Source organism: Glycine soja, chromosome 14, assembly GCF_004193775.1.
Source record: "Glycine soja cultivar W05 chromosome 14, ASM419377v2, whole genome shotgun sequence".
Lineage (NCBI taxonomy): Eukaryota > Viridiplantae > Streptophyta > Magnoliopsida > Fabales > Fabaceae > Glycine > Glycine soja.
In genome coordinates this window covers 49632834-49656700 of record NC_041015.1, presented here as the reverse complement: position 1 = coordinate 49656700, position 23867 = coordinate 49632834, and the positions used below count along the sequence as shown (strand labels likewise).

Below are 23867 nucleotides of genomic sequence, written 5' to 3'. Positions count from 1 at the left end.
TTGAAAAGAAATACCTACTCTAGGGTTGGATTAGTGACGAAAAATTCAAGTTATATTTGCATAAGACTTGGGTTTAAACCTCATTATTACTATTAAAATAAACTTAGAAAGAAAAAAGAAACATATCAGCCAAACGCGCGTTGATATATATATAGCAATAGGACAAGAGGAATGACCTAAAGGATAAGTAAATGTGTATGTACAGATGTGCCCATTGTTTAATGACTTAAATTTTTTAACATCACGCCAATAAAATTCCTAAGGTTTGGCAAGTCCTAGGTTTCACATCTGTATTTGTGCTAAAAGAAGGGGAAGCTTGTGTTAGTTATCGGGTAAGTAACTCTATTTAGTACTTGAATAATAATTCAGTTCCTATATTTTTAAAATAAATAATATAATCCAAAATGTGTAAATTTTGCCACAAGTTAACTCAATCATTATGATAATTTGATCGCCAAAGTATTACACTTAATATCAAATTATTATAAAATTATATTATTTATTAACAAATCAGTCCATATACATGACTTATAACAAATTATTTGACTGATTAATCCTAACATTTTTATATTTGTGAATTAAATTCATCTTTTAAAAAATGTATAAACTAAATTATCAACTAATACATAATTCAGGTACTCAATAGACCATTTATCTGGTAGTTATCATTGGCATATAACTTACTACTAAGGAAACCATAATTAAACTAGCCGAAAGAAAGAGTCTTGATTAGTAACTTGTTCCATTTATTTAACCTTTGGGAAATCTAATTGAATTTAGCAAATTGATGAGTAACCCAGAATTCAAGCAAAAGAACTACAAAAATCAAGAATCTCAAATCCTTATAGCCTAAAAACACGTCATTGGTACTTCAAAAGTACTTGGAATGCTCCATCATAAACTACAATATGTCACTGTTACAAAATCGATATATTCAACTAACAAGTCAGTCCTCTATCAATTTATCTTACAAGTAGTACAAAAAGAATAAATGAAAATTATTAAATATGGTTTCACTCTTCAGTTCACAATAATTCTTCAATTTACAGGGTACTACTTAACATTCACAAACATCAATCAACTATATTTTCTAAACCACATATACTTTTCAACTTCTATCTTGGCTTGATGGTTGGTATACTTCCACTAACAAGGTCACTACCTGAAACATCTCCTGAAATAAAAGGAGTTTTTATAACAGAAGATGAAGGTTCTGAACTGAATATTGTACCAGAAGAGTCACTTGTAATGACATAATCATGTCCTTTCGTATCTGACTCAGGTAACATAGAACAGATGTATTCAAGCTCTCTAGCCACTTCTGACATTTTAGGCCTCTCATCTGGGGTATCTTTGCAACACTTTAAGGCTAAAGCCAAAAATTTCTCCGCGCACTCAGTAGGATAAGACTCAATACGTTTATCAACAACCAAAGATATTCCACCAGAATTGTATGCCATATTAACCTGAAAGCAAGAAGAAAAAATGAGAGATTTTTAGGTCCTATTAGGATAATAAAAGAAGATAAGTTAAAATGAATTAAACTTCTATTATAAATTAAAATTAACCTACCCAGAGGTTAAAATCAGATTTTAGAAAAGTTAGATGAGAGAACACTTATAATTATAAAAGAGAGTTATCAAGAAGAAACCAAACCGTACCTGTCTAATAATATTTTCACCATGAAAGATTGGTGGCCTCCCAGTCAGAAGTTCCAGAAGTACAACACCAAGACTATAAACATCACTTTTGTCAGTCAAATTGCGAGTCAAGAAGTACTCTGGATCAAGATAACCCTGCATGTTAAAACAGTGAGCAAACAATGGAGATATTAAATAAATGAAATAATAAAAACAACCTTAACCAATATATAAAAATTAATTTCCACTTAATTGGTTAGATACTTTTTCTATTTTGGTTTTGGGAATCCAAATTTTTTTTTTAAAAAAAATCTCTCTAGAAGTAGAATGCAAATTACAAACAACTGAAAGGTACACGACTGCCAACAGTTATTTTCTACACATAACTGACATAACAGTCCCTGACTATCACTTCCTATCAAGATCACATTCCCAAGTCCCAATGTTTCAAATGTGTTCATAGTAAACTTAAGTGGGGAAACAGGGAAGCATTTGTCAAATATGGATTATGCAGTTAGTATGGGAAATATGAGAGTATCATTTTTTACCTAGTGTGTCACCTCTTTATTACTTGTGATATTGTTAACTGATTGTAAATGAGTTACAACTGTCATATAAATATCAGTTGTAACTAATAGATTAAACTTCAGATTACTATAAATATCAGTTGTAAACTCAAACTCAGTACCTTGAATTCATTTTTCTCACTTTCAATACAGAATGTTTCCCAAATTCTCTCTTTCTCTCTGTTTTGTGTATACTCATTACTCAACAGGAAGTATCCATATTCAGCTAATAAGATTGTTTTCATGTAGTAGACAGCCAAAAATATTTAAAAATCCTTGTCTTTACCCCCCACCCCCCAACCAAAGAAAAGTAACACATAAAAAATGCACAAGTTTGAGTTTGAGAATTTTGTTTAGCAAATGATGGCATCCTAATTTTTTTTTCCTATTTTTTACTATTTAAGGTACAATAGTTTTGTCAGTTCCAGCACTTTCATATATATCAGAGCCCCTTACTTTTCCAAAAGGAACGGGCAAATAATGTCCATGGTTAAGCCATACTTCAATTAAAGTATTGTTCTACATTATCGTTTTTAATGCATTGTTCTAATCTTGTCCCAAAAGCACACATGCTCAATTTTAGTGAAAGTAAATCCAGTTATGAAAACCATACCGGGGTCCCCTTTACCACTGTTGATACATGACCAGGTACATTTCCTTCAGTATCTGGAACTGGGGCAAGTCGTGAAAGTCCAAAATCAGCAACTTTTGCTGTGTACCTAGAGTCCAATAATATATTGCTGGCCTTCACATCTCGGTGGAATATTGGAGGATTAGCTTCTGTGTGTAGATATAAAAGACCTTTGGCTGATCCTAGAGCAATCTTCAACCTCAGAGAAAAACTAAGGGGTTCTTTTGAATAAGCTGTCATCAAACATTAAGAATTGTTAAGACAGACAACATAGAACGGAATTTTCTTATTAAAATAAAAATGTCCAATTAGTATCTTTGTACTTCAAATCCAATTGGAATTGGAAAGAGCAAGGAAAACTTATACAGACAATACAGAAAACAGTATAATGAAATGGAGACTACTTAGTTAATAGACAATACGGAAAATTAGATAATAAGAGCTCAAATATACCAGAAAGGTGATCTCTTAGTGTTCCATTTGGCATATATTCATAAACCAACATCTGCAAGCACAAAGAAACAAACCAGACAGAAAAAATAAACTAGTCACAATAGGAATCAAGATTTAAGCGAGAAATAGAACCAAAATATTTTGAAAGGAGAATAAGCAAAAGAATATGAATTTGGATTTTCCTAACATCCCTAGTTAATTCATAGAAATTTACGTCATAATTATGTATCAAAATAACCATTGCCTCTAGATTCATAAAGAATAGGCCTAGTTGTGCTTTGCTGCTGTGTATTCCTTTATTTATTTAAAGTTATTCAGGAGAAGCTGTTTTATGCGTTTTTAACCTCATTTTAATTAAATATTTTTAGAGAAATGCTGGAAAACACAATTTAGAATACATTGGCTGAAATTTATTGAAAATCACCAAATATTGTGGGATCCATTTGGTATTTAATGTGTTCCATTCATTATTTTGTTGTTTCCAATAAATTTTAACCAATAACAGAGAATGTGTTAGAAGAATGTGCTACTAGCATTCCTTGTAGTTCTAATATCATGAGTTTTAATCAATCCTACTTTAGTACAATCCATAATCTAGTGGAATCAAGTCAATCAACATGAGACAGTATCATAATGGGACTTGTGGAAGATAAAACTTCCAAAAATAAGTCACAAATCAAAGATAACAGAAAATTATACTATAACAAATTCTTGAGTTTACATTTTCGAACTTTAAAAGTTACCTGTTCACCCTCTTCATCACAGTATCCAATCAGAGACACAAGGTTGCGATGGTGTAGCCTAGACAGCAATTCTATTTCTGTAAGGAACTCCCTCTCACCTTGCAGTGAACCGTCCTGTGCACGTTTTATGGCAACAACAGTGCCATCAGGAAGATGACCTTTATAAACCTTCCCATAGCCCCCTTCTCCAATTTGAGCAGACTCGCTAAAATTGTTTGTAGCCAAGGCCATTTCTTTGTAATCAAATGATCTTACACCATCAACTTTTATCATGATCCTAGATTCTGTGAAAAATATAGAAGCCTTTGTTGGAAATTTAATAGAATAGGAAGACAGTAAATTTAATCAAAAGCTAGAAATTTTGAAGTTGTAAAAGAAAAAAGAGGAAAAAGCAAATTTATCAAAAAGTGTAACGTATATCTATGGAGCTTATAAAATATTCGAACTGCAGTGACTTCGTATTATTATTTTTTTAACATTTGAAGACATAAATATAATAACACGACAAATTTTGTCTTTTTTTCTCATCTGTTGGCTATATAACTCATTACAAGGGACTCACCATTACGCCTTCTGGAAAGTGCTCGATAATCTCTCAAGCGTACTCTCAAAATAAGAATGGAAACAATTGCAGATAATGTAACTGCACAAACAATTGCTCCTAAGATTATTCCAACCAGTGCACCTTTGCTTATTCCTGAACTTGAAGAGGGGATAATCACTGCAACATTAATAAGCAGTATAAGTACCAGTGGTCAACCTTGAAACAGTTTGCAAATATCATATTCCATATATATATATATATATGGATGGCTACAGTTTATATTATACAGCAAATTATTCATTTATTAGTCCTAGTGACATTAATCCAGTTTTAACTGGCTTGGTTTAGAGTTCTTGACAGCAACAATAGCATATAATCCGGAACAGACATTGCACCTCAATAGTGCAGTTTTTAATTAATTTTGTCTTGGAATTTCTAAAGAATTAGAATAAACAAATCAAAATATCCTTGAATCTGAGGAGCAATCTGATTGATGTAAACTCATCCAGAATATCATAAATAGATAAATGTTGACAAAATGGACCTGCACCGCAGCTTCATAGCAGTCACATATTAAAATATCAAAGAGTAATGAAAGTAAAGCAAAAATTTAGTAACAGAATTTCAGCAAATTTATTTGACACGTGAAGCATGAATTATACTACAGAAAGCTTATTTATTTTTAGAATATGGAGAACCATTGGCTCAATGTGCAGAAAATGTTACATAAAAACGTTACACAAACAATTCACCTGACAGAGATTCAACTTCAGTTTTATTGTTAATAATGTCCAAGTACTTGTAAACACTACCATATCATAAGAAGTTTCTGTAACTTACCATCCCTGTAAAGATCCAGTAGAATAAAGTCCAGAAGTTCATAAGGCCCGAAAAGTTCATTGTCAGGAATGTCCCATTGTCTGAACAAGTCTCCGATCCGACTAACCTCACTTGTGCTGAACATGTGAAAACTTCCATTGCCAATATATTCAGGAAAAACCTTCAAGTTCATTCTCAACCGCCCTTCTTCCCATGCAAAATGCTCAATGAACAGCTGATTAGTATGTATAGTAAGACCATTTGTGAGGAAGCTCTCAAATTCTCTCACGTATGCATGGAAATCTGAAAATCCTGGACTTTTCAACCGGTAATGAACAACCAATGGGGCAGCACAGAAACAGTCCACATTGTATTCATAAGGCGGGGGGCATCCTTGACTGGGACAGACAACAATGGAGCCTCCATTCTTGTTATTGTCACCTTCAGGTCCACAGAACTGAACTAAGGAGTTATTATTTAAGCATACAGGATTTCCCTCAAGCCTGAAAAACAGTAATTTTCAATACTAATGAAACAAGTTGCAAGTTATCCAAGAAAAATGGAATTCATGTTGCATTTATTGTTCAACAAGATTTGACCTTTACCATAAAGGGTTTGTATTATTATTTTGAACATGCATGACAGAGAAAAAAGATGCAACATACACTGACTTCAGTACATCCGCAAAATAAGTTTAGAAGCTTACAACAGTGTAACATTTGCAGGAAGATTTGTAGTGCCAGATATGCTTGCAAATTGATTATTTTGCATGTCCCTGCAAGATCACCAACACATGTAGAGTAAATTAATACAATAAAATTAAAAAGCGTCTAATCATAACAAAACACAAATACATATACAGGATACCTCAGAGAATATACAGACATCTGCATGTTCTCACACATAATATCACAAAATAAGGAGGAAAAATAAAGGACATATATATGCATGCTCAAAATATACAATCTACGTGAGAAATATTGTGCAATTATCATTTCAAGTCTTACAGGATAATTTGCTCTGTTCCATTTAAAGTCCTGTTCTGCCAAATGGTAGAAGGAACATTGCCACTCAATGAATTTTTTGCAATTGACCTGTCATAGGGAAAGATATGTCTTAAAAAATCGTTGGTTTTATACCATGTTTAATAAAATTAGAACTACAAAAATTATAATATGTGTGTGTGTGTGTGTATACAGACACTTATGTTATTTGTATATGAGGTGATAGACACTTAATGTTTGGTTTACACTTACAGTATACATTACAGTTTAATGTAGAAGAAGAAAGGCTGAAATAAATAACAACTTACAATTTCTGAAGGCGTGGAAGACCAGAAAAGTAGGATGGAATTGTCCCGGTGAGCTTGTTGTTTGATAAGTCACTGCACACATCCCCATAGGTTTTTTTTTTTTTTTTTCCCCATAGGTAAAGCAATAATATCATTTGCAATCCATGTTATCATATTTTGAATATTTTCTTCAACCACTTAATGAAAGAGGAAAATATCCATAATGGGGAATCCAAATAATTGAAAGCAAGACCAATAGATTTGTATATTATTTAAGCATTAGATATTCTTACATGGTTGTGATATTGTCTGACAGCTTATTGGTAGGAATTGATTCATTCAACTGATTGAAACTCAGGTCACTGGAATATACACAAAGAGAAATCAGTAGAAACAGTTACAAACAGTCTTGGACGATCTTTTAAACACGTACATGACATCTAACTCATCATTTTGTCAGGTACAGACACTTCTCTTGATATGGAATCCAAAAAAGTCAATTCATAAACCGAGATAACTAAACTTACAGATAAGTAAGGTGTGATATCCTGCTGAAATCAGGAATTGGTCCTTGCAAGTTGCAGTTCCTAAGGCTCCTGATAAAACCAAGAAACCAATAACAACATATAGACCATCAACCTTGAGTTTGGTATCCTCCAAATAAAGAAAAAGGAAAATGTAAGCAGTGATAGTTTGGTATCCTCCAAAATCCAAATAAAGAAAAAGGAAATAGAGGAAATAATAAAAAATTTCTGAAGCAATTTAGTCATCAGGCAAATGCAACAGTAACAGCTTTTGTTACCAATGACAGTCAGCTCATTGAATGTTATGAAATAGTCATTTGAACAGAGCAAGAAGACCATGTTATACTAATTGAATCAAACAACTATGGGTGTGTATGTCATCGTTTTCATTTATGTTTTACAAAGTGGTGAACTGTCTAAATATCATTTCTGAGAAACAATATTTATAATTTATAATTGTATTTTAAATGTTTTTGTTGGTTTTGTGGAGGAAATTATAAAAAAAAAAAGAGGAGAAAAGATAGATAATAAGTATGCAGAGGAAATAGAATTATTCTATTCTAATTCAAATTGTTCTCAGTAACGATACAATAAATAGCAAAAGATAAACTAATTAGATAAACTTACTCCTAAAATATAAGAAACCAACTTATTTACTAAATCCTATTTTAAAAACTAAAAAAAATAAAATATTATGCAGTTACAAAAATATATCTTGAACAGGTTTGACCTTTACTTTTAAGCTCCTTGCAATACTTTTCTCTAATTGAAAGAACTATATACAAGAAATCACAAAGGTTTTACTATCTTAAATTGGTATTTCACACAATACACTAGAAATAAAGACTCAACCACCTCTATTCCACTCCTTGTAATGGTAATGTACTTGAGAACACGGGATCACAAAATGCACTTACAATTTCAACAATTTTGGCATGTTGCCATAAGATTCTGGAATGCTATTTCCACTGAAGTTATTGTTATCAAGTTGACTGCAAGAACAAGAAGATCCAAATTTTACTTTAAAAATCTATTTATCAAGCAAGGAATTAACTTTATTGATTCAGTATATATTGTAGAAAAAAAATTTAAAAAAATGAAATAAAAGCTTTACAATGACAAAAATAGTAACTTCCCAATATCATGATATATGACACCTTTGGAATAGCATGCACTTCGTAGTTTTTTAATATTCAACTTGAATTTTTCTTCTCACAATGCTGATTTGTACTGGAAACAATAAATGGCATTACTTCATATAGTGGGAAAGGCTTTTGCCTTTTGTTGTTGTTGTAGTCTGCCAACCCATAACTTTGCAGATCTAAATTACATTCCACTTAATTACCTTAATTCAGCTGAAGGAGGTCTAAAAACTGGTATGGGAATGCCAGAGGGGAAGGGCAAGTCAAAGTGGTGGCATGGTGATCTAAGTAGAAACTCAACCCCCCATCTATGTACATTCTTATTCACTCTTCTCTTTTCCCCCAACAAACTAAACATTGGCACTTCCTTAACACTTTTCCAATTTTCCTTCACCATTTTTTCTTCCTTTTATACATCAACAGATCATATTTAATTAATAACACATTGTCAATACTTCTTTAATTTAGCAATCTCTCAGTAAAACAGTTATCCTTGAGTTGAAGTACAGTTCAGTGAAATAACCAATGGCTAAACAGTTTAAAGATGGCAGAGGAGCATCATAACATAAATTTGTCATAAATCTAAAATTTAAAACAAAGGAATGAATTCTAACGGTACCTTTTATTTGAAATATGCATATATGTAATTTATTATAGAGCCTAACATGCTAGCAAGTAAGGTAATTTAATCACATAAGGAAGAATCTCAAATAGGGAAACAAAGGACAGAGGGGAAAAAACACAACAACTCATGTATTTTGATATATAAGAATAGACCCTCATATCAGTTTTTCACATGACAAGTAAAGCGAAGATACATAAAACAGTCCTAAATAGGGCTCCACAAATTTTGATAGTGCCCCAATGGCAGTAGAGTCCTATTAAGGTTATTTGTGATGACCTCTATCTTCACACACCTTATCATGTAAAATTCAAATGAAAATATTATTTTCAGTCAAAATCATACATTTTATAAGAAAGAACAAAACTATCTAGTAGAGATTAAAACGCATAGGAAGAGAAGTGAAATGTCCTGAACATACAAAAAGAATATGTGCTCTATTCATCCAAAAGGAACAAAACAAAATGAAACCTAAATGAGCTTACAGACATGCATAAAAGCATATTTAACACAATAAAAAATCATACAGTATCTTTAAGCTTGGCATCTCAGAGAACTCGGATGGGAGATTTCCTGTTAAGTTATTGTTGTCAAGAAGACTGCATGTCAAAAGATACATCTTGTTAACAAGATAAGAACATGACAATGAAGGATTAAATAAAAGCCAGAAAAACATGTCAATGACTGCAATTATGTCACCAATATGTGATAACTAACTTACAGGTGCATCAGGCTCCCTAATTGGGACAGCTGTGGTGGGATTTGTCCACTAAGTGAATTGTTGTTCATGTGACTGCTCCATTGGGGAGAAAAATGAAGGCAATATTATTTTCTTGGTAGGAAAAGTCAAAGGTAGAGAAATAAAAGAATTCAAGAAAAGTAGCAGGAGTGGTAATTTTTTAGACTTAGTAATCATCATAAAGAACCTTACAAGTGTCTCGTGCTGTTCAGATTTGCAAATGATAATGGTATGGATCCTGTAATATGGTTCTCATCAATTTGTATTCTGTCCAAGACTGGAAGATGGCCAAGCTCTTCTGGCAGATCACCTGTTAGTTCATTTCCATTCAGGAGTCTGCAAAGAAAGCAGAAACAATGAGGCTCTTCATGTCAAAATACCAACCATTTATTTATGCATCCATTTGAATTCAATTTTCAGTCCTATAGAAACAAATAATTAAATTCAATCAACACCATAGAAAACGCTATATGATATGATACAATGATGAGTTTGTTCATGTACTAAAATGTACAAAATGACTCAGAATATATCAAGGTGATAAAACTACTAAAGTGAACCATACAGTGCCCAGCATACTGGCCAAGATAGATATTCAACTTACAAGAGTTTCAAAGTTTTGATGTTTCCAATCTCCTTCGGTATAGTCCCATTTATTTTATTCCACATAAAATCCCTTTCAAGAATACAAATTAAAAGCATTATTAGAGGAAGAATGAAATTGCAAGCTGCTACAGGATGAAATACTCAAATGAATTAAATCTACTATATTTTTTAGCAAAAGTGGAATCTAGCAATTGCAGAATTGAAAAATGTAACAGGTTTGCATTAGAAACATAAATGCAGCTACAGCCTTACAATATTTGGAGATGAGATAAGTTGCCGATTTCGGGTGCCAAATTTCCAGACAAGTTCAAATTCAGTAGTTGCCTACAGACAAAAATAAAAGGACCTCAAACAAATTTGTCGACAGTAGCAGCAATGAAGTTTTCCCAAGGGATGTGTCAAAATGCAATCAAGAAAAGACTCATGAATTCTGAAGCTCACTTGTTTATACTACTTGACATTGGATTATCACGTAATGCATTAAAGTAGTATTGATTTGGTTCTAGAAGTGAAAGATAATTGATGAATAAGATAGAGAGAGCTAGTTAAACAGATTTTGCTTTAACTTCAAGATATCTGAATTTGTCAACATACAATGAAAATATCATCATACAGCATTGTGCTCTTATAGCTAACAGCCCTCGTTGTAGTCAATGGAGTCTACTAATTTTTCTAATCTAATCAACTATCGATTAAGAAAGATTGAACTCACAGCGACCATTTTGAATATATTTGAACCGTAACAGATTAAAGGGAGAAAAATAAATAAAATATGGACCAAGAAAGGGAAGCTTATACATGTTAACATGGCTATTACAAAAAAAGAATGTTAAGTGGAAGATTGAAGTCATACAATCGTAGAACATGTAGATAACCATTGTCCACTGTTGTATTGGAGCACATAACCCCTGTCCAGTCAGATGTACATGGGTCTCCACGATCCCAGTTGCTCAAATTTCCATTAATATCAATCAATTTTCCCTTTATGACTTTCAATGCCTCAACTGCATGTTAATAACGCAAATGAAATAATCACACTATCAATAGAACCAAATGAAAACAACATTATTACATATTATAAGCATATTATTTTAGCAGAAATGAAAACAATTCCTTATACCAATTTCTAAGATAAAATACTATTACTATTTGACTACAATTAATACCCTTAATCCATAAATGGTTGACTACAATGTAGCAGCTAAACATCTACCAGCGCATTCGTTTCTTGAGGGAATTATTGGAAAAAAATAATAAATATTTTCTTGATATTGTAAAGTGATAAATAATTTCAGACAAAGAAATATTCCAAAAGTAACAAATAAAATGAGATGGAGGGAGTATTATTTTAATTACTAGAGACATAAATTCAATATTTTCATATTTTGCTAGCTTTATTGATAATATTTTGCATGATTAAAGCATCGAAACAAACAAATATATTTATAAAAGTCCTCATCAAAGAGGGGGAAAACATTTGGTAATACATGCTATGAGATCTAATAGAATGCACTCCTCAATAGAAAAACTACTACCACTTTCAGAATCATAAAATAAAAATGATGCAGCCAATATACCTACTACCTTTAGAGAGGGGGAGGAATATATATACCTTCAGTGGGGTCAGTGACCTGACCGGCAGCCAATAGGAAATAGCAGCAGAACCACAAACAGAAAACAACTTCACACCTACAACCCTTTGAAAGATGCATCCCAGGAACCCAGAGCTCACCAAACCTCTTAATTTTCTGTCCTGAACTGAACAGTGTTTTACTTTCCTTGCCCTGGTAACAGCAAAACCAGTTAGAAACATTCATTTCTGTGCACTCAAAAACAGCCCCATATATATATGCTACTAAATCCAAAAACACAGATAGCTATACCAAACTAAAGCATGATACCGTTTTCAAAAGCAACTTCAAGTGTGCATATCCAAGATCAAAAAATCCCAGAAAGCTATCAAACACCCTTTTTACTATAAGTTTAGGACAAGAAAAAGAACCCCACTTGCAAGAAGAACACAACAGAACCTATTTCCAAAACGCAAAAAGATTGCATATATAACTTTCAAGCAAATATTAGATGACAGAAGCAACACGTGGGTTATAAATTTATAAGCCGAGTAAAAAAGAAGATCAGTATTGAAAACTGGGTATATATATAAATAGGAAGTGTGGTAAATGTAAAGTTCTGACCAAGTCCCTAACGCTACGTGGAATATTGCAGGTGCAGTTTAGTTGAGATGACGAAGGCCATTACTTTCATCGCTGTAGCTAACTTAATTCTCAACGTAGGTGCATGCGTATTATAGCAACATTATTAAACAAATTAAAAAGGAGAGAAGTTTTCTTCAGTTGAGTTGGTCATTGTAACTTGCGGAATCAAACACAAAAAGATTCATGCTATGTAATTAATCGCATTTGTTTATGTAGTTGGTTGTTTTGACTTTCTGGAATCAAGTAGTAGCTAGGAAAAAGGGTTAATAATATAGAATTGGTCGATCGTTCTTTATTCTAAAATAACTTTTAATTTTCAAGAGGCATTGTATTTGTATATCATAAAGAGCTAGCCGTAATTTAATAAAATTATTTACGAATAAAGATACGTAAATAATTTTATACTTAATTTCAATTCATGATGGTTGAATTATTTCCACAAGAATGAGGCAATCACTGAGGCTACAGAAAAAGAGCCCAGCTTGTAGGAGCAAGGGCCACCTCTTCCTGAGGACGTGAGAGGGGGGGACCCACTTATATATGCTTTAATTCAATGTTCAAACTTCAAAGAATAATTGTGTGCCGGTAATTTTTAAATTATATAAAATTTAAAAAGTAAAAATAAAAAATTAAACATTAGACTTCTTTATTTGATTGAAAATTGTTCATAAGACAAGTTCAATTTGTTAAACATAACCTTTACGTACAACAATAAAGCTAATATGAACGCTATCTATTTGTGGCCACTGGCCAGAATCAACTTTATATGAATTATATTAATTCGTCGCTTAATTTGATTGATTGTGGTGGGCACGCTTATTTAAACTTTGATAAAATTATTTTTCTAAGTTGAATTTTAATACTTTTTAAGAGAATTTTTCAATTATTAGAGATAATATTGTATCACAATATAATTATTTCAGCTTGATAATTACGATTGAGGTTGACTCTATCAAATAATATACCCACCCGGCCCAAGTGAAGTTTGACAAATTAATCCTTAAATTAATGGGTGATTGATTTCAAACATTGAGCTATCCTCCAACTTTATTTTATTTTTCTATAATATTATATATATATATATATATATATATATATGAAGTATTTATTAATTTTATTAATAATTAAAATTTATAAATAAAAAACTTGACAGATTATTTTTTATAAGATATTTCTTCTCAAGGACATTTTATTTTATTATTATGATTTAAATTCAAGACTTTCCTTGATTAAGGACATAAATCTAGATCCACCTAGATCCAAATCTAATCTTTAAATTGAACGAAAAGTTTCTAGCTAAGAGAAAAATTATGTTAGAGTTCCTAGTCATTATTAAGTTGCGTAATTTGAATTATCCGATCGGTGCATTTGAAAAACTATGCTAGACTAGACATGCGTAACTTTTTTTCTATAATATTATATTTTATGAGAATTCCTTTTTTTAGGATAATATGAATTCCTTTTTATGGTGATTTCTAACAATTGGACAATCAGCTGGACGTGTCTTTTGAACATGATATTATGGGCTAGTTTGTTTTAATTTATTTTTAAAATAAGTGTTTTTTAAATAAAATAAGTAGTTTTATAATTTTCTAACGTGTTTGTCTAAATTATTTTTACTTAAAACAAGGAGTTTTTTTGGTTTTTTTATAAACCAATATTATCCACTTCTTTAAAAAATATTTATATAAAAATTATTTATTTTAGAATTAATATTTTTAATTTTAAACAAACTCACCTATAATTATAATAAAGTACCAACTTACAAGTTAAAATATAGGATAATAAGAACTTATTATTTTATTTGATTATTTTATCATGCCCATTGATTAGTCCCAAAACTCATCCTAAAAGAGTTAGATTAAGAATAAACAGGATAGAATAAAGAAAATTGTATTCTTTCACCATCAGCTTATATTTACACAACTACTATTTTATTCAATCACCACACTATAATTGTTGTTTACCATAATGCCACCACCACGTTTATATAAATAAAATCTGTATTAGAAAATATATGTATATGGGCCTTGTTTATCTCGCCGGCCATATCTCAACAGCCCAATTGTCAATCCAAAAGTGATATAATTTAGGAATTTTCAAAATTGGTGACTAATCCATCCCAAAAAATTGTTATACTAAGAAAAATTAGTTTTTAAATATTTGATTTTAATCATTTTTTAAATTAATAAGTACTTGATTACAGGACTTTTTATCTATTAGTTGTGATTATAAAATTGAAAAATAATATGTTTAATTACAATTTTGTTTAAAAATATGTTTAATAAAAGTTCCTTTTATATAAAATCCTTAATCAGACACACTTTGCAAAGCAGTCTCTATTTATATTGGCACGGAACCTACATCTATCGCTGCTTTATGAGATGTAATTCTCCAGAGATTCATTTTCATGTTCCTTTTTATCTCTAGCTGTAATTTTAATGTCGAAGCATATTTTTGGTTCTAGTAAGTTAATGCTTTTTATTTTTGCTATTGTAAGTTCATCTTTTTCAATTTTAGTTTTGTAAATTGGTATTTATTTTTCGATTTTAATCAATGTAATTTTTTGTTTATTTTTAATTCGGTAAGTTTGTATTTTTATAATTTTAGTTCATTTAAGAGTCTAGTTTTTTAATTTATAATTCCATAAGTTTGAGGGATTAAAATTAAAAAAATACAAACTCACAAGAAATAAAATTAAAAAATAACTTATAAGAATAAAAAATAAAAAATACTAATTTATAAAAATCAAAAATATATATAAGTATATTTTAATAGTTAGAATGTCCAAATATATTTGTAACGAAGTCAGATTTTGAACCCTAACCATGCTAAGTAGCCTCATATTAAAGTCATATTTGTTTTATACTTCTATCAGATATAATTTTCATATTTTTTATGAATGGTATGGAAAATATTAAAAAAATGTTTCATTATCTTTGATGGGAAACAAATTTTGAGTGTTTGGTGCAATTGATTGCTACTCTTGAAGCATAGTTTAAAAAATTATAAGAGGATCAGAAAAATATTTTGATTCCAATCAATCAATAATAATATTAAATTTGTTTGACCTCCAATTTATTATCCACGTGTTGTTTTCAGCTTTTTTTGTGACGCACGACTGTACCCATCATTCTTTTTTTTTTACTTTCTCTGTCTTTTCTCATTACTGTACGTTCTTTCTGCCTTAAGAGTCAAAATCTTCATTACTTTTCAATTTCATTCGATCATGTTCTCTCTCTAGCTGTTTATTAAAAGTATTTTTCCTTTGATACATTTTTCAAACTAAGAGCCTCGTTATTTTCTTTTGTTTTACCATTTTAAATGGGAGGAATTATGTACATATACTACACTTGTTTCTATTCTTTTTTCTTCTTCTTCTTCTTTATACACAAAACAAGTGCATTAAAAAGATAGTACAAGATGTATTCTATTTTTTTAACCATGGCAATTAAGATTTGGAATTCCCCAATAGGTCTTCAAACTATCCCACAAGAGATACTCTAGCCCATATACAAAAGAAAAGTCATCAAAATGAAGTGGAGATACACTTATTTCTATTAATTCTTGATCATATCACTGAAAAAATGTATCTCAAAAATACTATTTATACTAATATGATATGAGTAATTACTAGCTAGTTACAACTGTAGTCATGTAGATATAAAAAAAAACCCTAGACATTGCTTTCAATTGAAAATTTTATATTTGTCTTAACTATATAGAGATTTATGGATAGGAATAGGATGACGCTTTTTACGTATAATTAATTTAGGATATTAAATATTAAAATTTGGGTCAACTATATATATTAATTAATCAGGTTTTACTTAATAAACCAAGAATTTCGAGTTTAAATTCTTAAGAAAGAAAGCTTTTTGTGGGAGGTAAATATGTATGTCCAAGATCCCATCCATGTTATCAATTTTAGTAAATAATTATTCTTTATTTTATTATTATATTTATCATTTTATTAAATTGTTAATTTAACAAATTCTTAATTAAAAATAGATATTTGTTACCATGATAAAAATTATGATAATAAGAAATAAGTTATTTATAATTTTAATTTAAATTGATCTTAATCGTAAGTTTACTATGAATATGACATCAATAATTTGGATATATCAATATATATGTAATAGTCGTTATTTGATAAAGATTAATATATCTTTTATTAAATTACATATATATATATATATATATATATATATATATATATATATATGATGTATATGTGGATGTTATTATTTAACTAATTCAATTGAAAAAATTTAACCGTTAATATTACCATGATATGTCAATAAGAAGTTTTCAAGAAAAAATATAATAATTTTCTTTTACATGAGATCATCATAGTAATTAGCAAGTTATTTATTATATTTTAATTTCGGATACCGAATATCTTAAGACACTAGTTGAATAAATATTAAATATAATTAAATACTTATAGAAAAAAGAGTTTACTCTTTAAAGTTTCATTCATGAAGAGTTGATAATAGTGGTCTCGGTATGGATACACATATAATCTTCATATTATTGAAGAAAAATTGTGCTGCTTTAAGAACACTTCCAGTTATACAAATTTTTTTTTCTATTTATTATTGTTGTATACACATCCGGTTATATAAATCTATTTTTTTTAATTTGTTATTGTTGTATATTTTAAATGCAAAATAGATCATCATAATTTTACACGACAAATGTTAGGAACACTTTTATGTAACTATCAATTTTGTCACTCAAATAATCTTATCATATCCTATTAGAATTAGTCAAATGTTTATGTTAAGAGTTGATAACAGTGGTCTCGATATGGATACACATATAATCTTCATATTACTGAAGAAAAATTTTGCTGTTTTAAGAACACTTTCAGTCATACAAATTTTTTTTTCTATTTATTATTGTTATATACACATCTGGTTATATAAATCTATTTTTTTATTTATTGTTGTTGTATATTTTAAATGCAAAATAGATCATAATTTTACACGACAAATGTTAGGAACACTTTTATGTAATTATCAATTTTGTCACTCAAATAATCTTATTATATCCTATTAGAATTAGTCAAATGTCTATGTGAATACTAGTAATTCAAAACAACATATATATTAAAACTTTGGATCAAAGGAGTTATAAAGTTGATGTGATAGTTGAAGGGAGAAGGGAGGAAGAAGTTATGAATTTAAATCTCTTTTACTTATCAAAACTAGCAAATTAACGGCTAACAATAGTCTTTAAAAAAAATTGGGTCAAACTCAAAAAGATAAGGCCAAATGATGTAAATGGAAAGGTTTAGCAATACAGTCCAAATTTTACCTAGTTGGATAAGAGGCACCACAGAGATATCCCTGTCGTCCAACGTGCACTATCAATCTCTGTCCAACTTGCGATAGAAAAATGGTAGAACTTAGAACACAATTTAGTTGCCAAAGGCAACGTTGTATAAGAACAAACGACTATTCGTTGCTTCAAAGGGAAGCAAAAGAGAACAAAGAAAGAAGAAACAATATCAGGCTCCAAACCTTTGATAGTAATAGGACAAGAGGACTGCCCTAAATGCATAAGCAAATATGGCCAAATATGTTCATATTGCTTCATAACTTAATTCAACATCACGTCATTAAAATTCATGAAGGTTTATTATGGGAAGGTTGGGCTAGCTTATCATTCTTATCCATTGCACATACACTTTTCATATATACATTTAGAATATCTTTCAACCAACGATTGAATATTAGTCTTAATTTTTTTTTAAAATACAAAAAATCACCAAAGTGAGTTTTTGCCGCTTTCAACAAAATATTTATCATATTCTATAATACTAATTAGACCTAAACATGCTTAACAGACGATATCCGTAAACGTCATAACTTTATTAAAATTTCTTAGATATAAAATTTTGGGTTCTGCCTCAATTCATGCATTGCATATGTAACTTTCATTGTTTTGCATCTATATCAGTGGCTCAACATGAATGTGGAGTTTATAAGGTTGTCTGATTGCAATAAGAGATTGTTATCCACGAGAATATCCAGTTCAGATGGGTTATGTGTTGGAATTTAAATAAATAAAGAGAGTAGCAGGGACTGATATAGATTAACCTTTCATTCTCTTGGGTACCCACACGATAAATATTGACCACACTTTCACGCCCATGATCTATTATATGAAATTTAAGAGGAAAAAAGTCAACAAATTTAATTAATTTTCCGTAATATCATATATTTATTTTAGTTTATAATTTGATTGAAATTATAATCATTTTTGTTTTCTAAAATATTAATAGTAACATATATATATATATATATATATATATATATATATATATATATATATATATTAAACTCATTATAACATAAAAATTTAATTTCATCAAAGGCAAATTTAAACAAAATACAAATGTAAATTTTAAATGTAATTTCAGTTAACTATCAATCTTACTACTTCTTAAAACAAGTATTATTTAAATATATATATATATATATATATATATATATATATAATTTTCATTTTGTTCGATTTTCTTAAATTTTGGATTAGAGATCAATTGATATAGTCTAATTTTTTTTTCCTCTTTTAAGTGTTCTTTATTTTCCAATTGATTAACTACCTTTTCAATTAATTACTTTTGATTGAACGTGATTACATTGAAAATGTAAATATGACGTACACTTATTTTTCCACTAAATGTAAATATGATGTAAACACATTTTATCACATTTGATTAACTTGGATAAAAAAAAATATGCATTAGTGAAACTATTTTTAAAACTAGAATTTTTTATATGATTATACTTTTATTTTTAGTCTCTAAATTATGATAATATGAATATTGTATTAATATTTATAATTTTATTTAATGACTGTATATTAATATTTCGATTGACAATATAAGTTTAATTTATTATAATCCTTTCGAAAACACAAAAAGAAGACTGTAGCCATGGAAGCATACAAACAGATATTTTCCGGGAGAAATATCTTTGAACTTAAAATATCTACTGAGATTTATTTAGCTGACTTGCATGATGTGATATCGTGGTAGATAACTCTCATATGAATCATCATCCAAATAAATGTTATATTTTTTTTCCTTACCGGTTTGATAGTAATATTTAATTCAATTATGAAGTTAATTAGATCATTTTGCTGGATCGGAAGAAATTATTATTTTTAGCTAATATTCTGATTGAATAAATGACCATTTTTTAATTTTAAAACACTAGTTAGTTTAATCTTGACTAACATTCACTTGTTTTTTGTTTCTTCAATGGCTCGAATGGTAAAACCAAATGAAGTATGCCAATTTTTATCTATAGAATGCTTGGTGTGGTTACCAAGCCTTGAATTCAAGTCATCTACGAGATATGAATCATGTTGATCTTGAGAAAGGGGAGTAACCACACATGCCTTGCTAAGCCACAATCTTTGGGGGCATGGATTGTTGTTTCTTGGACTACCAACCGAGTCCAAGGCGGGTTAGCCTGCGGGTTGCAGGTTAATTACATCGATCCGGGCTAAAAAAAACCTGTTTTCAATTCAATATTCTAAATTAATGTCTAAACCCAATCATATGGATAAGTTTAGTTGACAGAGAATAAAAAAATGAAATGAAGAATAAATATTTAAATTAAAGTAGAGAGAAAAGTGTAAGATCTACCAAAATATTGTAGAATTTTCTCATTTTTCACCAATTTGAACACAACAAAATATGACTTATGCGAGCTACTGACTTTTTAGGTTGGTCAAACTTGTTTTTTTGTTATTTGAAGAAAATGTCTTATATATTGTCAGAGATGAAAACATCCAATATTAGTATTACTATATTGTATATAATTTTATTATATATATATATATAAAAGATGAGAACAATTTGATCTTTTTCCAAAAAAAAAAAAAGCACACTCATTCCACCATTTGACTTTTCTCTTCACTTTTGAGACAGTACTACTTATTTTCCATCTCTCCACTTTATTCAACAAAAAAGCTTGATATACGTAGCATAAATGAGTTATAAAGTCGGAATCATCTCTTCCTAAAATAAAAAAAAAAGTCAGAGTCTGTTGAATAATTTTGAGGTGGAATAATTTGAAAAATAAATTTGGACGTCTAATTTTTTATATTATTTTAATTATAAATATATTACAACATATATGTCTTCACTTTGTTATTTCAAAGAGTTTAATCACTGTGCAATAGCAAAATGTAAAAACTTTTATATGATTAATTAATCAAAATTCGATCATTAATGTAATTTTCAAAATAATTATTATATATAATATTTTGGGATTAAATGATAATTTAAAAATAATTTATTTTCTAAATTTAATTATTATATGCATCAGGAATTAATGCTAGCAATGTTAACATTTTTTGACACTTTATATTTAATATTTTTTTCTGTAGTCGATTAAAATTTATAAAAAATTATCTTGATGGATTTCACTATAACATTAAGAAATAGTCATGAAATTAAATTAGAAGTGTTAGTATTGTCCAATCACAAAAAAAGAGAGATCTCCAAAAATAATATAAGAAAAGGTGTATAAATATCATTAATAATGGATAAGAAAGATGGTGGAGACCCAGGGAGACAAGGTGCAGTGTAAGGATGACGTGGCGGATCTGTATCCTAGTATCAGAGATGCCGTACATATTAAAGCATCAGAATCACTCGTTTGATTGAGTGGCGGAGACACGCTGCCCTAACTCAACAAACAACTTGTTGAATTCACATACATGCATATGCATGTTCCCGTTTCAATTCCTAGCTCCCATTCCATGCACTTTACGTCCCATCGCCATCTTCCACCCAATGCTTCATTATTATTGTTATTTTTCATTGTATTATATATTTTTTTAAATGTTAAATTTACAATTAAATTAATTTAATTTCAATGTTAACCTCTCAAAAAGTTGTTTAAAATTGATTTGAGTTAGTTTTAAAGCTATTGGATACTTAATCAATCACAACTCAGTATTTTTAAGTTTCATTTTATACAGTTTTTATCAAACTAATTTATCATATATAATTAATTTTCTAAATGAAAATTTTCTTATTAAATTAATTTTAATATACATCTTAATAACATACAAAAAAATTTAAAACAATAAAACAAATGGATCCTTAATCAGTTAATCTCACAACTACAACTATTTTTTAAGTTTAATTTTTTTTACGTGTTTTGGTTCTTAACACTTTCACAACTTTTAATTCTATATATACTATATATTTGTAAGTATAGAAAGAGCATACATACATGCATATATATATATATATATATATATATATATATATATATAGTAATTTCACTAATTTGATAAAATTCCCAAAATATTGTGTGATCATTTTTTAAGTAGCTAATAGCCAGAAGTATTGTATTATAGAACTATAACAAATAAGTATATATGATCGACTAAAACTTAAGTTTAAATGAACAATAAGTTTTTCATTTTTTTGTTTATTTTTTTAAAGAATATGTTCTGTATATATATATCCCTTCTAAGTTTCTTTGGTAATTAAGGTTTTTTTTTACACATCTTTGCTAATTAAGCTAGATCCATATACTCCGTTGTTATAGTTTTTAGGTTTGAATTTTATATGTGGTGCTCATGAATTGGTATGCATTTTCTTTTCCTTTTACAGTGGTGCACACATGGTGCCATTAAATTTGAACATATAACATCAAGCTCCACATTGCTGCCCTACATTTAATTGCTTTTGGTATACATATTTTCTTTTTATCACTTTTGATACTTCATCGAGCTAGGATAATTAACGAGAGGAACATTTTGTCACACTCAATGTTTTAAATTGATGATGAGGTGAACATTAACCGACGACATGTGATTAAAGTGAATTCCTGTTTTGTTATTATATATTTGTAACCTCAAAATCATATCAGTTATTATAACTTATTATTGAGGAGGTGAAACAACGAGCATAATATATAACACAGTACTAATGACAAAATCTAACAAGATGGAGATGGTAAAACAAAAAAAGATCATGTTGTCGCAAGGACTTAATGATGCAATGACTCCTCCGAAATATATGTATGCAAGGATTTTATTTTATTTGTTTTTTCTTTTCATCTTTTCTCCCTTGCTTGCTATTCAAAGTGTAAACTTTCACTAAAATGTTAAACCACCGAAGTATTATATAACGAGCTTTTTTTCCCCCTCCTTTGTAAATGTTAAAATGCCAATATATATATTTCTTCAGTGTCTTTTAAAGTCTTATTCTCATGGGGAAAATAAAGGAAGAACTGTCTTTTTTGTATGCCCTAATGTTTTTCTTTCTTTTTGAGGGGCAAATGTGAGGCCTAACTAAGATTAGTAGCCTTTAATGAAACTCATTGACCACCTATATAGACAACCACCAACTTTCAGCAATCAATAGCGTTTCTATTTGAACTTCAACAATGGTATTCTAAATCTTTACTTAGTGTTAATTGTTAAAAAAAACATTCATTTATCTTTTTTGAATCAATAATAACTAGTTAACCAGTCCGTGTGTACTCTGATTAGGCAAGCAGTATAGAACAACAAACTGGATCATTTCCAAGCTCCCATATAAAAATTATGTGAAGAAAAAAATTAAAGGAAAATTAATTCTGCAAGTTTAAAAAGGAAAATTAATGCAGATTGAAGAAAAAGGAAACAGATAAGAAAGTAAGACAATCTCAGTCAAAGAACGAGAATAATAAAATTATCGAATAGCTACCGAAAAAATTGTCGTTGTTAACTGGCAATTTCAAACTTCCCACTTGCATGGAAGCAGCTAACTAGCGGATTAACCGTGTGGTTCGGCTTTGCGGTCAATAGCCTATGAAGTATGAACATTAGTTGAATTCAAAACGCCAAATGGTTACTTCTCACACGCTGAGACCTAGCTAGCATTGGACTTATTGCTGAATAATTTTTCCCTGACTGTGACTGGTAACTAAAATACATACTGAAAAACTATTAGATAATCTTAATTACACTATTTTGTGTTATGATTTTAATCAATTTTTATATCACACATATTCAAGTTATAATTTATAAAAATGAATTAATAATATTTAATTAGAGTTGAATAGAAATTATTTGAAATCATAATAATCTTGAATCACCTTAATTATAGTGTCTCCTAAAATAAGAAAATTAAAGACTTGAATATCATTAGCTTAGAGTAATGATGCAGTATATATAATAAATTTCAATCGAATGTCATTCAAAATATTTTAAATATTAATTTTAATCTTTATAAAAAAATTAATATATTTTTTTCCTTACATTTATCTATAAACATGTTTTTTTTCTCTATGAAAGACTAAA

General features: G+C 29.3%; 1 protein-coding gene across 4 annotated transcripts; it reads right to left on the bottom strand.

Moving 5' to 3' along the window:
- Positions 1–817: 817 nt before the first annotated feature.
- On the bottom strand, positions 818–12599 carry LOC114385002 (probable LRR receptor-like serine/threonine-protein kinase At1g06840). 4 transcript variants are annotated; one of them, XM_028344911.1, is made up of 21 exons: positions 12516–12599; positions 11933–12104; positions 11174–11324; positions 10573–10644; positions 10319–10390; positions 9907–10050; positions 9697–9768; positions 9503–9574; positions 8129–8203; positions 7215–7283; positions 6981–7049; positions 6709–6780; positions 6404–6490; positions 6103–6171; positions 5418–5899; positions 4596–4754; positions 4034–4317; positions 3291–3342; positions 2820–3070; positions 1662–1796; positions 818–1466 (listed from the first exon to the last, which is right to left on the bottom strand). In XM_028344911.1, exons 2-21 carry the CDS (start codon positions 12030–12032, stop codon positions 1116–1118), a joined length of 2838 nt encoding a protein of 945 aa, XP_028200712.1. In that variant the 5' UTR covers positions 12033–12104; positions 12516–12599; the 3' UTR covers positions 818–1115. The 4 variants fall into 4 exon arrangements, with proteins under 4 accessions (XP_028200712.1, XP_028200711.1, XP_028200710.1 ...); XM_028344910.1 differs by lacking the exon at positions 12516–12599 and adding an exon at positions 12204–12423; XM_028344909.1 differs by lacking the exon at positions 12516–12599 and adding an exon at positions 12222–12423.
- Positions 12600–23867: the final 11268 nt, after the last annotated feature.

Coding starts and splice junctions, on each gene's coding strand:
- LOC114385002 (XM_028344908.1), bottom strand. CDS start 12,137: ATGAATGTTTCTAACTGGTTTTGCTGTTACCAGGGCAAGGAAAGTAAA. Junction 5,900..6,102: donor CCTGCAAATGTTACACTGTT/GTAAGCTTCTAA, acceptor ACTGTTTTTCAG/GCTTGAGGGAAATCCTGTAT. Junction 1,797..2,819: donor CAGTGGTAAAGGGGACCCCG/GTATGGTTTTCA, acceptor TTTAACATGCAG/GGTTATCTTGATCCAGAGTA.